The 13,064-nt window shown below is 39.7% G+C and overlaps 3 protein-coding genes across 3 annotated transcripts in view; all 3 read right to left on the reverse strand.

Annotated features, from left to right (window-relative positions):
* The window catches only part of LOC139947870 (guanine nucleotide-binding protein-like 1), a 395,329-nt gene that overhangs the window by 264,429 nt on the left and 117,836 nt on the right, over positions 1 to 13,064 (reverse strand). The window lies entirely within an intron of this gene.
* LOC139948129 (MORN repeat-containing protein 5-like) lies at positions 390 to 4,447 on the reverse strand. Its single transcript, XM_071946167.1, has 5 exons — positions 4,307 to 4,447; positions 3,093 to 3,240; positions 2,675 to 2,786; positions 1,836 to 1,967; positions 390 to 618 (listed from the first exon to the last, which is right to left on the reverse strand). The coding sequence occupies exons 1-5, from the start codon at positions 4,351 to 4,353 to the stop codon at positions 533 to 535; spliced, it is 525 nt and encodes a 174-aa protein (XP_071802268.1). The 5' UTR covers positions 4,354 to 4,447; the 3' UTR covers positions 390 to 532.
* LOC139948128 (15-hydroxyprostaglandin dehydrogenase [NAD(+)]-like) lies at positions 4,547 to 12,523 on the reverse strand. Its single transcript, XM_071946166.1, has 6 exons — positions 12,214 to 12,523; positions 10,310 to 10,537; positions 8,846 to 8,927; positions 7,776 to 7,852; positions 6,841 to 6,992; positions 4,547 to 5,886 (listed from the first exon to the last, which is right to left on the reverse strand). Exons 1-6 carry the CDS (start codon positions 12,310 to 12,312, stop codon positions 5,727 to 5,729), a joined length of 798 nt encoding a protein of 265 aa, XP_071802267.1. The 5' UTR covers positions 12,313 to 12,523; the 3' UTR covers positions 4,547 to 5,726.

Raw genomic sequence — 13,064 nt, forward strand, 5'->3', positions numbered from 1 at the left:
CATAGTCACACTTAAAAGTGTCCAGCACGCTTCCATGACAGGAATGGGGTGAAATTCTTGGCCTGTTTATCGGCCGATGTTTATGGAAGTGCTGCACCAGGTTAGAGTTAAAATTAACAAAATGCCCGCCCGATTCACAAAGTTACATGGCAGCCGAAAGGAGTCCCAGAAGGCCTCGACTGAAAATGTTTAGAAATCCATCATAAACTAATTGTGACTGGAATAGAAGGCAGCAGGGGCAATTTCCTCTATGCCCCTAGTCATTGCCTTGACTAGGTTTCCTTTGAAATATTTAAGTAAAAATTGTTGTCCCTCCCTGCCCATAGTGGTGCCCTTAAGGTAAAATATCTTGCCCTTACAAGAACAAAATATCAGGCCAGAATTTTTGTGTGTGAACAGTTTCCTTCAAAAGGCAGCCTGATTTTTTTTACAGAGAGTGGACAATTAAATAAATACAAAGTGCTGTTGGCCACAACTCTGTTGCATCATACTGTTTGTTGTTGTTGTTGTTGTTTACCTCCAGCTGGGATGTTTAGACTTCTGGTTTTGGTTGATACCCTACGACCTCGTCCCATCCTTTCCGACAAGTCTTGATGATCCATGCATGCTCATCGTCATCTGGTTAAAGAAAAAATAACAAATAAATATTGGAATATTTTAAATATTGCTTTCGGCACTGGGCCCACCCATTTTCTTAGAGCTGCTTAAGCACCAAAAGGTTACCAGCCAAACTACTAGGCTCACACTTTCAATTTTTGACTGGTATCCTTCTAATTTAACAAAGTAACAAAGAACAGACTGTTCTGTGAAACTCTACTCACATTTGGCCCTAGCTGGGAATCGAACCAGGGCCACATTGGTGAGAGGTGAGCACTTTCTGCACTAGTACCTTACGTGTGAGTATCGCAGCTAAACATCAGCAGCTTGCCTTTGCACAGACTGAGCGTCTGACGTCACACTTCGAGGCTCGTGAATTACACCAGATACCACAGCCTGAGCGGATGTCCGGATCCATACAAATGTACTTTTGACCTCGCATTAATTTAACTCGGAGATTCGTAGTCAATTCACATGTACATGTACAGGTATTACATAGTGATGATGCACACTACATTTTATGCACATGTACGCTGCATGCAGATGGTCAGGTCGAAAGTACAAGCTGACACTAGAAACACCTTGGACCAATCATAACACAGCATGTTTATCCAATGACACCATTGTATCCAATGAAATCATTGGGCCTGTGAGACCAATGGTTGTCTTGCGAATAAAGACAGGGGACCAGTCTAGCCTTTGCAAAACTTTAATAAGGCAGTGTCCAACCTCGCTACCATGGGCAGCGCGTCGTATCACGCTAGCTCTGCGTCTGTCTCTAACCCCTGGGAGGGAAACTCTGATTCGTGTCTTTGATTGGCTACCATATACGCGCAAAATATGAAATGCTGTGCGTCTTCAAAAAGCTCTATATGCCGAAACGCGAGCATATAAAGATGTACGTATTCATCACGCAACACTGAACGCCAAGGCAAGTTTATGACTTTTATTACAGAACAGATCAACCACAGGACTAATTGTAATATCCCATATATTTGGATATTTTGGAGTTACACTTCCAGGGGTTATGATCGAGCAAGGCATGCTGGGAAAAAAAGGCACAGCGAGATCGATCATCCCTGGGAACGAGGTTGGGCCGTCTCCTTATTAGCGGCTAGAGCTACGGCTAGGTTTCTGCCACACCATATGATATACTTAGCAACACACTTATCAACAGTCGTAGTCATAGCTGTAGACGCTTATTTGGATACGGCCTAATACTGAAATAACCGACTCACCTGCATTCCTGAGAAATTTGTGGTTGTAGTCGACAATGACTCGTGATTCAGGGTTATAAAAACCATCCCCTGTATCGTAACATCCCTCAGGGATGTCCCTCGGTGGAATCCGATTGGTCAGCTGGGAACGACCTTCAAAGTTCAAACAGAAATAGGAAGTCTTAGAGTCTGGGTAAATATTATTGTCAAAAAATCTGCATAAAGACATCTGTCCTTTGCCAGAAGGCAACAAAGAAAACTATGTGTTGACTTTTAGCCTGCCACCAAAGTGATAAGCACTGCTTACTTGGTGCTTTGTGAATTTGTTGCTTTGCAAAGTTTGTGGTTTGTCTTGGCTGAGCGTTCTAGTTCACCAGATCCAAGCTCTGGGGTTGTCAACAGAGCAAAGAATGGGTTCCAATCTAAGTCATGACACTTGTGCCCTTGAGCAAGGCACTTAACCATGATTGCTTCATTCAAAGTTGGGAAGGTAGGGCTTTCTGCTCTACCAGCCAGGCGCCTACATCCTTACGGACTGTTGAAGGGGGTAACCCTGTTTCGGCCCCAGGAGTAGGTGGCAACTTGCCCCTGGTAGAGGTCGTTTTGGGTCGATAGAATAAACCAGGTAAGTGTAGCCCTCGCCTTAAAGTGGCTGTCTGGCCATGTTATGTAGGGCGATTTCTCAATGTGTGTGGAAAACAGCATTCTACAAATTAATTAAATTTGAGTGGACTGTGCACTGGCAATCTGTTTTTTAATTTGTTTATTTGTTTTTTATATTTAGGTGTACTTTCAAAATGTTTGATATGTTATCTATATTTTTACTATTGTAATGACTCTGTCAAAATTCAAATTCTTACCTGCTGGTTTTAGACCATCACAAATCTCAGTGAAGAATCGTCTGTCGTATCCGTCACAATAAAGCCAGTCATCCTCTTCATATTCCAGACCATCGGCAAAGGTGTATTTACCCTGTGTACCGCCAAGAAAGATTAAACACCCAGTCAGTGACAATGACGGAATCAAACATTACAAATATTATATTTTTACGATATTCTTAAAGGTATAATAATAATTTTGGAGGCTAATCATTACTTGCAGCTAAGGGCTGAATTGCGAAGGATGCGGCTACAACGTGTTAGAGAAGCAGTCATGCAAGGGCGCCTTTGGCTGCCAGCCACATCAACCCAAAAATGTTTGATTTTTCTTGAGGGAGGGAAAAGATATTAAACAAATGAGATACAGCACCCCAGTTACTGGGTCTAAATCAATACTTACATCGACAGCAATCCCGTTGTCCCACGTTGCTACATACTTGCTCCCGTTTGGGAAGAAGAGCGTACCCTGACCATGAAACATGCCATCCTTCATCTCTCCCTCGTACTTTGTGTCCGTTGGGAATGCATACTTCCCTTTTCCCTCCATTCTGAAAGAAATGTTTAAACAATTTTTGTTTGTTTAAACCTTATGTAAACATTTAACTTTAGCACCTCTCCTAAACTATAAGGTTTGTTCTGCTATCTTCTCTTTGTGGAGACGACAGCGCAACAATTCTTGTAGTTCTAGAGTACGCAGCCTTTTGGGGGCCTAAACCTACAGTTTTTAGTAACACCAGCAAAACACAAGTAAGATTATGCCATACTTGCATTTCTTGTAAATGTTATTATAAAAATGAGACAAAAAAATAACTAAGTAAATTAAAATAATTGTTTGTTAGGACCTTTAATCGTCTATATGTCTGTTACTTTCACAGATAATAGTAACAGTTGGTGGTAGTAAAATAGGATAACTTTCCGTATGGCGCCACCACTTTTCACCCCTTTTTATGACTATCTCAATCTCAGATACTATACTATTTCATATCGAATGAAAAAGTGGTGGCGTCATACGGAACCTTTTCCTTTAAAGCCATTGGACCCTTTCAGTAAACAGTGTTGTCCAAGGCCACCACTTTGTGCACCACAACTTCTATATCAAATAACAAACCTGTGAAAATTTAGGCTCAATCGGTCATAGGAGTCTGGAGAAAACAACGGCAAAACCCACCCGTGTTTCTGCACGTTTCGCCGTGTCATGACATGTGTTTAAAATAAATCTGTAATTCTCGTTAACGAGAATTGATATTGTTTTAGGCCTACTGTTTTCTCAAAAAGTAATGCATTTCATGGAATAATATTTCAAGAGAAGTCTTTCACCATTGCCTTCTGTAAACCATGTAGGTTATTTGTAAACCTGTAAACTTTTATTTTGTTTTCTGTATCTAACCGAAAGGGTCCAATGGCTTTAACCCATTCAAATTGTCATGCATGATCCAGTGGAGTGTGTTTTGTGCATTGAGGAAATGAGTAACAAACATTCAGTTTTTACACCGCGTTTTCCCAACAACTCAAGCCATTTACAAACTAAAAAATACTGCCAAATTGAAAAGGTGATATCAGAGCACTTATATCCAAATTAAATTACAAAATATATTCAGAGAAATGTGAAATTACCGTCCATTTTGGTGATCCCCTTCGTAACTACTGCCGGTGTACTCCATGTTGTTTTGCTGTGTTGTCAGGTAAATGGGAATGTATTCGTCGCCAACAGAGGGCGCTGCAGCACCAATCCGTCCGTGCAGCAGAGCCGTCTGAAATCTTGACGGATACGGTGTAACACAGACTTTTGTGTGAGTTGCAATAAAAACATACCAGCATTATTAAAACCAATTTGATTGTATTTAATTGTGTAGACCATTTTTATTCAACTCTGTGCAAAATATTCACACAGTTTTGTTTTATACTTTGCATCGGTAAAAAGATAATTAATTGACTGTTTGCAAATTGCAGAATAAAGCAAACAACAGTCCAAATATTTTTAAAACATAACATACAAGTGTATGGGCTCAGCCTGCAGCTAGAAAGAAAAAAAAATAACCAATGAATGTTGTATTGTTTGTTATGATGTAAAATTTACATTGGACCTGCGCAAGCGCAAGTATTTTTAAAGGCAGTGGACACTATTGGCAATTGTCAAAGCCTTCACAGTTGGTGTATCTCAACATATGCAAGAAATAACTAATCTGGGTTCTCGAAATCAAATTCGTGGAAAATTACTTCTTTCTCAAAAACTATGGCACTTAAGAGGGAGCCGTTTCTCACAATAATTTATATCATCAATCTCTCCCCATTACAGGTCACCAAGAAAGGTTTATGGTAATAATTATTTTGAGTAATTACCAATAGTGTCCACTGCCTTTAAGATGTGATGATTGGACAGTCGGCCTCTGCAATGTTTTAAAGTTTCAGGTTCACTTATGCACAAATAGAACAGGACTGAAACTACCTCTAACTATGAGGCAAGGATGTGGTTTTGAATACCGCCCGAGTGATGTGCTTTTGGATTTTTCCCTAGGACTCGGTGAAATTAGGTTCGGACCCCACTAATATTCATTGTGTCAAGTATACGTCACACTATATAATTAGCCATTTTTAGATAATAATGTTTGCCTTATGTGAGCCATAAATTATTATTTTCAATATAATTCTTTAATACATAACAGTGAATGATTGTATAGCAGAGCAAAATGTAACACATAATTATTATACCAACATTGACACTAAGACGTAATGATTTGCCATTTATTATTAGCATGCATTTTGCCCCAAAAATGTTACTTTTTGTGGTATATAATAACACTTTTTAGTGACTTCTTCATTATAAAAAATAGTTTGGTCGGTAAGATCACTGTTTACATTTCAATGGTATGGCTTTCACATCGTGGTAGTTGGTTGCCTTCAAGTTGCCTGTAAAAGTTGCCACGACTCTTTTCTTGTAAAAAATAATGTTAGTACGTAAATAGTAGACCTATTAATTGGTATGACATTGTACGTTTCTTTGCATCATAAACTGTGTCTGACTTCAGCAACTCTTTTACAGGTTCTTGACCACGGAGGAGGCGCGATACTTCCTCCTGAAATCGGTGGTTTCGTCCAGGGCAAATATCGGTCCAAGCTCCCCGTGGACGTAGAGCGTCTCATCGTGCCGGTCCTGCTCAACTAGCTTCATAAGGGAGTCGGCAACAACAGATGCGCTGTCCAAACATGAAGACAAATCAGTCGTTAGTATACTCAATGCCAAACTTAATCAATGTTTAGTGTTGAACGTTTAGGCCCTATGCAGTGTTTGAGTCACCCTTTATTACAACGTGTGGATGAGATTTTCGTCGTGATTTTTTAAGAAGACGAAGAAATTATTGAAAGTGTCCAAATTCGGCGGTTACAGTTACGGATAGGCCTACAGCAGGGGCCAATTTCATAGAGCTGCTTAAGCAAAAAAAAAATGCTTAAGCACGAGAATAGCTCGCTTATTTTACACATGTTACTGGCAAAAATTTAATGTCATTCGCATTGCTTGTGACTGGTACTTAGCTGTTGTTTACTTAGCATAACAGTAGAGTGGAGTCTTGGCTGGTAATCTGATTTTACTAGGCAAGGATTGTTTTGCTTAAGCCTAAATTGTGTGCTTAAGCAGCTCTATGAAATTGGGCCCTGGTCACTGCGCACAATCGTTGAGATAGACCTTTCTTAGCAACCATAGCAGTAGCCGTAGCTGTATAGACGCTAATTCAGACTGTAAAAATGCCATTATTTGTTTCTTATCAGGTCTATAGCGCAATACCCTCCTGTGTGCCTGAACATGGGCCCAATTTCATAAAGCTGTTAAGCAGAAAATTCCGTTGAGCAAGTTTCTATGATGCTAATAAGCAACAAACTTGTTTGCCACAAGCAATGTAACATTAAGGCCTATGGACTTTTGGATGGTTACCAGTTTCTGCTAAGCACAAGTTTGGTGCTCAGGCTTTATACAATTTGGCCCAGCTAATTTGTAGCTTGCCGCAGGGTTTTCTTTTTTCGTTGCCCGTTTGAAATGTTTGCAAAATGTTTAAATCATCAGTCCAGTCGTTTTGAAGCCATCCATATGAGTAGGTTGTTATTGATTCCAGACGATGCTTAGGCCAGGCCTATGTATATAATAATCTACTCACGGTTTAGTCTTGAGTTTAGTCAGGGTAATCTCAGCGTGCTTCTGCACCCGTTCCTCGGCTAGCACGGCCGTGGACATCTCGTCATCTTTCATCGGGCACGGACAAAAGACGTTCACTCGAATCTTGCGAGTTTTCACTTCCGGGTCGAATTTCTATGAATGGGAGAATTAACTCGAAACATTTGTATCGCAACTAAGTGGCAACATAATATCGTAGTCAATTTCTTTTCAGAAGCAACAATACTCAACAGAGATAATCGCATGGTGTTACCACAAACCTCTCTTAGTTTAATTTCCACCATGCAAGCAAAGTTTCAAATCCTACTTTTTATCGCAATTGAGTGTTCTGTTTACTAAATAGTGCTTGGAGGGATCCCTATATTGAATATTTAGAGTTTGTGCACTGTTTGCTTAGGAATAGTGGGAATGTGCTCATAATGTAGGCATATACTAGTTAAGTTATAATAGGCCTCTCTTAATACTTATGTATGACGTCATAATTCTTACCAAAAATGAGGCTATGGGCGCACTTCCCCCATCACTTGCAGTGGCTGCGCCCATCGCCTCGTTTTGAGTTAGCATTGTAACGTACCTCATGCATAAATATTAAGAGAGGCGCATGCCCTCATCAATTACCTTTTCCCATTGACCCAAATATTATGTATATTTATCGTTTAAAACGGGATCCACTATCCACTATTATACTATTGATTTGCACATAAGAGATGCAAAATTGCAAAAATATCGAATCTTTTCGCTGAACAAAATAAATTGTAGCATTTTGCCGCACTGTTCGCCGTGGGAGTTTATGTATAAAAGTGGTGCACACAGAAAAATACTTATGCAATTTTACCGTTATATAAACGGGATCCACTATTAATATTGATTCAATGTCCACATGGGAGATGCAAAACAAATCGAATATCCTCTTCTTACCGCAATGGTCTTGGTGTATGCTAGCACAGCGGCCTTGCAGGCACTGACAATCGGCATGTAAGGGGCCAGGGTCATCGCTATATAAAACAAAATTAAAATTTTCAAACGTTCGTCATTTTTAAAGGCAGTAGACACTATTGGTAATTGTCAAAGACTAGCCTTCACAGTTGGTGTATCTCAACAATTACGCATAAAAAGACAAACCTGTGAAAATTTTAGCTTAATCGGTCATCGAACTTACGAGATAATAATGAAAGAAAAAAACCCTTGTCACACAAAGTTGTGTGCGTTTAGATGGTTGATTTCGAGTTCTAAATCTGAGGTCTCGAAATCAAATTCGTGGAAAATTACTTCTTTCTCGAAAACTATGGCACTTCAGAGGGAGCTGTTTCTCACAATGTTTTATACCATCAACCTCTCCCCATTACTCGTCGCAAGAAAGGTTTTATGTTAATAATTATTTTGAGTAATTACCAATAGTGTCCACTGCCTTTAATGGGATACGCACAGTGATTGTTTTCAATGTAAACATTGGCTGTAGTTAGCCCCTATATTAGTAATTTTAAAAGGATCGACAGTATGAAATGCTTTATGAATGTTTTAATAAGTTAGTGTCTGTGGCTGCAATATTTTACTAAGAACACAAAATGGATTAATAATGAAGACATACAATTATACAAACAGTTTTCTCACTGACCGTCTATCTGAACACAGGGCCTATTATTTCATAATGCCCCTTATAAAGCACAAAACTGGCTAAAAACAGATTAGTACTGCGTAGCAGAAACACCAGCCAAAATAACATTTTCGTACCCCACTTGATTTTTGCTCAGAGAAATTTGCCAAGAAATATTTCCTGCTTAATAGCTCTTGCCTATAAAATCAGACACAGACTTATAAAATATTCATTTATTTATACGGCTTCCTATGTAATACAGACTAAATCGTAGAAAGACGCAAATATCGATGTACACTGAGTTGTTAATTAAAACAATATAAATCGATGCCTTGTAATGATAACAAAACAAAATCAACATCGAGCTTGTCAGGTCTCAGTGAATAATGGTTACCTGCAACTGACGTCACGTTGACAAGCAATCCTTTGGCGTTGAGGTATTCCAGGGCCAGCCGGGTACCATGGATAATGCCGTGCTGCAAAATCATAACTTTATGTTAATATAAGATATCAAATAGATAAAGGATGTTGGGGAAAAGACTGTAGTAGGGCATTATACCCAATTCTTTAATATCTTGTTTTTTCCCTGTGCACAAGAGAGTGCACACAAACTACACGCAACATAATGCAAATAGTTCGCTGATCGTCTGCAGTTTGGCCATTCAACTTCATAATCTGTTCAGTTTATGGTTTTAATGAATGGAACATCACTCTTGGAAATCCTACCGCGAGTATAGGATGATTCGTAAATATTTTTTGAATTCTTTTTAAAGGCAGTGGACACTATTTGTAATTGTCAAAGACTAGCCTTCACAGCTGGTGTATCTCAACATATATGCATAAAATAACAAACTTTTGAAAATTTGAGCTCAATTGGTCATCGAAGTTGCGAGATAAATAATGAAAGAAAAAACACCCTTGTCACACGAAGTTGTGTGCGTTTAGATGGTTGATTTCGAGACCTCAAGTTCTAAATCTGGGTTCTCGAAATCAAATTCATGGAAAATTTCTTCTTTCTTGAAAACTATGGCACTTCCGATGGAGCCGTTTCTCACAATGTTTTATACCATCAACCTCTCCCTATTACTCGTCACCAAGAATGGTTTTATGCTAATAATTATTTTGAGTAATTACCAATAATGTCCACTGCCTTTAATAGTATCCTCCTGTCTTGAAAATGCTTGTGTCATAATCATTCCTTCTATCACTGAGATGTTTTTAATTTGATTTGGTAATTGGTATCCTTGCCAAATAGTTCAATCAATATTAGAAATACCAGGAGCGCTTCCGCGTGCAGTGTTTCCGTAAAAGAAAACGACCAGTTGTTTTGTGCATCCAGGACGTAAATGGCCGGCGATGATTGTCTCGTGAATATGATATTCTATGGTTAAAACTTCAAAAACTTCTCATATAGAGAAAACCACTAAAAAGGTAAAACATATAGCATCCCAAACCGCACAATATTGACCACCAAGAATAATGGAGCTTTGTTCTGTATATTTTTTTTCAAGGAAAGGACAGTAAATTTGGGTAACTTTGTAATGATCTTCTTTGTCTAATATTGAGGTCCATACGCACATTATGCACACAACAATTAATGGGACGGTGTAGGAAAAGTAACATCCAACATATTTATCAATCGTTTTTACTGTTTGTGGCTGGTTTTCCAGTTAATATTGTACTTTGATAGCAAAAACTCCCGTGCCTGGTGCATGTTTCCCTCCATCCTACAGCCCGGAGTTAATTTCATCTCCAATGATTTCTTTTCTTATTGTGTCCCCTTGCCAAGAGTGGCGTTTAGGCCTTGTTTTGAGCATGTTTGAAAACCCCAACCCCAAACTGATCTCCAAAACATTACCAGTGATATCTGTATGGTCTTCTCCCATTCGATCTCGTCCCACGATGACCCAAGGTTACACACGATGTCCAGCCTGTCAAACTTTGCTTTTGCCGCCTCGAATCCCGCTTTCAGGCTGTTCTTGTCCGTGATGTCACAGTCGTGTACAAGCACTCTCTCCTCGCTGTATTTTTCCACCAGTTCCCTGTGAGGTTTGTTGGCCGCTTCGGACCCGAGGAAAATTACTCCCTGGTGAGGAATGGTCAAGATTTAACAAATCAGTCATCATTAAAGGCACTTGACACGAATTGTCAAAGACCAGTATTCCCACTTGGTGTATCCCAAAAATATGCTTAAAATAACAAACCTGTGAACATTTGGGCTCAATTATTGGTCATCGAAGTTGAAAGGGACTGAAAGAGCAACACCCGTGTTGCATTACTTTGTGCTTTTAGCTCAGATGCATGAAATAAAAGGCTTCAAGCGGAAGTCTTTTATTATTTGAGTGAGAAATTACCTCTTTCTCAAAAACTACGTTACTTGAGGGAGCTGTTTCTCACAATGTTTTGTACTATCAACGTTCTCCATTTCTCTTTACCAATTAAGTTGTTAGGATAACAATTATTTTTGAGAATAACCAATAGTGTCCAGGCCTTTATAAGAATACTACTAGTTGATTCTATATAGAGAAACGCAAATAATGATTACATCGGTTCTCATATAATAAATATACATCAGCTTCCTATTATCTCAAAGAATCATCTTCAAAGAAAGTTGATCCTGATGTAAACTAAAAAACGTATTGGCTACTGTAAACAAGCCCTGGTTATATCACAGACATGCTCAGATTGAGATCTCAATGGATGCATCTTTGTTTGTCTATAACCTCTGTTCCCGTTTTGTTGCGCTAAGAACTCGCTGTTTAACTTTTGTATATAGAGATCATTCCCGTTATGGCCCCAAAAATGTGGAATAAGCTTCATGTACAAGTTAGAAATACCAGCTCACACTGCACTTTACACCACCCCATTCAAGACACCCCAGCAGGCTTACTAACTATTTTACTGTGTGACTCAGCGCCTTAGAGAAAACTTTTGATTTTGGCGCGTTCTTGAATGATGTTGATGGTTTTAACGTACAGAGCTCACCAAATCCGTTTCCAAAACGGCTGGCCGTTGCGCAATGGGGGGGGGGGGGGGGGGGTAGGCAATGATTAGCAACAGATTTGCAGAAACGATGCTAGTCTTAAAGCAAAGAAAGACCATGGAAAAGGGAGACTGAAAATCACAGGGAAGTGCTTTCTTCTACATCCTTACGGACTGTGAAGGGAGTAACCCTGTTTCAGCCCAAGGAGTAGGTGGCAATGTTTCCCTGGTGGTGGCAGTTGATTTGGGTTGACAGCGGTCAACCTTTAAAGGCAGTGGACACTATTGGTAGTTACTCAAAATAATTATTAGCATAAAACCTTTCTTGGTGACGAGTAATGGGGAGAGGTTGATGGTATACAACATTGTGAGAAACGGCTCCCTCTGAAGTGCCATAGTTTTCGAGAAAGAAGTCCTTTTCAACGAATTTGATTTCGAGACCTCAGATTTAGAACTTGAGGTCTCGAAATTAACCATCTAAACGCACACAACTTCGTGTGACTAGGGTGTTTTCTTCTTTCATTATTATCTTGCAACTTTGATGACCGATTGAGCTCAAATTTTCACAGGTTAGTTATTTTATGCATATGTTGAGATACACCAACTGTGAAGGCTAGTCTTTGACAATTACCAATAGTGTCCACTGCCTTTAAAGTACATGTATATGAACAGATTCCACTTTTTCCACTTTTGTGATTTATAATCCCAATGACGATGTTTTGCTCTGCCTTAACGTGTGGGCAATAATAATGACAAGTGACTGCTACGAGAAATACAAACCTTTGCTCCCTTTTCGAGCAACGAGACAGCAAAAGTGGTTCCCAGCAGCCCCTCGCTGCCGGTCAGAAGAGCTACCGCACCGTTGACGTTTATTGCCATTGCTGGTATCCTCCTCGAAGTTCCGTGTAGCAAAAAACAACAACTAATATTTTACTCCAGGATCTGGATGGAGTATTCTTCGCCAGATTTTAGCAATATGTTTCAGAGAGTTAACTTTAAGACAGCTACAGTTTTAGTATAATAAGCTTCACCGAGTTTATCGCATTGCAGCAAATTTTGCACCCTGAACCCGTCCTGTTAGTTTTGCTGATGTCCGCTGACAATGCGCTATAGGATTTACACAATTAAAATTGCTCAGATAAAATTGGATGGTGCAAAGTCTTGTAGTTGTTATGCTCGTTATATGTTTATCGATAAAAAATATACAAGTGGGGTCGACCCGACACCATAGTTCATTAGGTTATTTTGTGCTTGTCGGATCGTGAAATATGCTGATAACCCCAAAAATTACTATTCACGATTTCTGCCACTGGAAAATTACTATTCATGATTTCTGCCACTGGGATACTTTCATGAACACTAGGTGGCAGTAGACTTACCGGGCCCAATTTCATGGCTCTACTTACCTAAGCACAGAATCGGCGCTTACGGAAGCAGGGAAATCTGTGCTTCCGTCAAGCGTATTTCACGGGTTAGCGGCGAATTTGGGCTTCTGCGCGTGCGTACACCACGTTACTAGGCATTCTACGCTTACAAGGCTAGCGCAGAAATTCGGCGCTTGCACGTAAGTGGGGAATCGCGATCGTAAGCGCAGAATTCGGCGGTAAGCAGAGCCATGAAATTGGGCCCGG

This window comes from Asterias amurensis, chromosome 15 (genome assembly GCF_032118995.1).
Source record: "Asterias amurensis chromosome 15, ASM3211899v1".
NCBI lineage: Eukaryota > Metazoa > Echinodermata > Asteroidea > Forcipulatida > Asteriidae > Asterias > Asterias amurensis.

Bases quoted from the DNA above. Each gene is read 5' to 3' on its own strand.
- LOC139948129 (XM_071946167.1), bottom strand. From the start codon at position 4,353: ATGGAGTACACCGGCAGTAGTTACGAAGGGGATCACCAAAATGGACG. The intron at 2,787-3,092 runs GTAAGTATTGAT...GGCGGTACACAG, and splicing joins ACAACGGGATTGCTGTCGAT to GGTAAATACACCTTTGCCGA. The intron at 1,968-2,674 runs GTAAGAATTTGA...TGAACTTTGAAG, and splicing joins TGATGGTCTAAAACCAGCAG to GTCGTTCCCAGCTGACCAAT.
- LOC139948128 (XM_071946166.1), bottom strand. From the start codon at position 12,312: ATGGCAATAAACGTCAACGGTGCGGTAGCTCTTCTGACCGGCAGCGAG. The intron at 10,538-12,213 runs GTTTGTATTTCT...ATTCCTCACCAG, and splicing joins TGCTCGAAAAGGGAGCAAAG to GGAGTAATTTTCCTCGGGTC. The intron at 5,887-6,840 runs GTGAGTAGATTA...ATGTTTGGACAG, and splicing joins ACTAAACTCAAGACTAAACC to CGCATCTGTTGTTGCCGACT.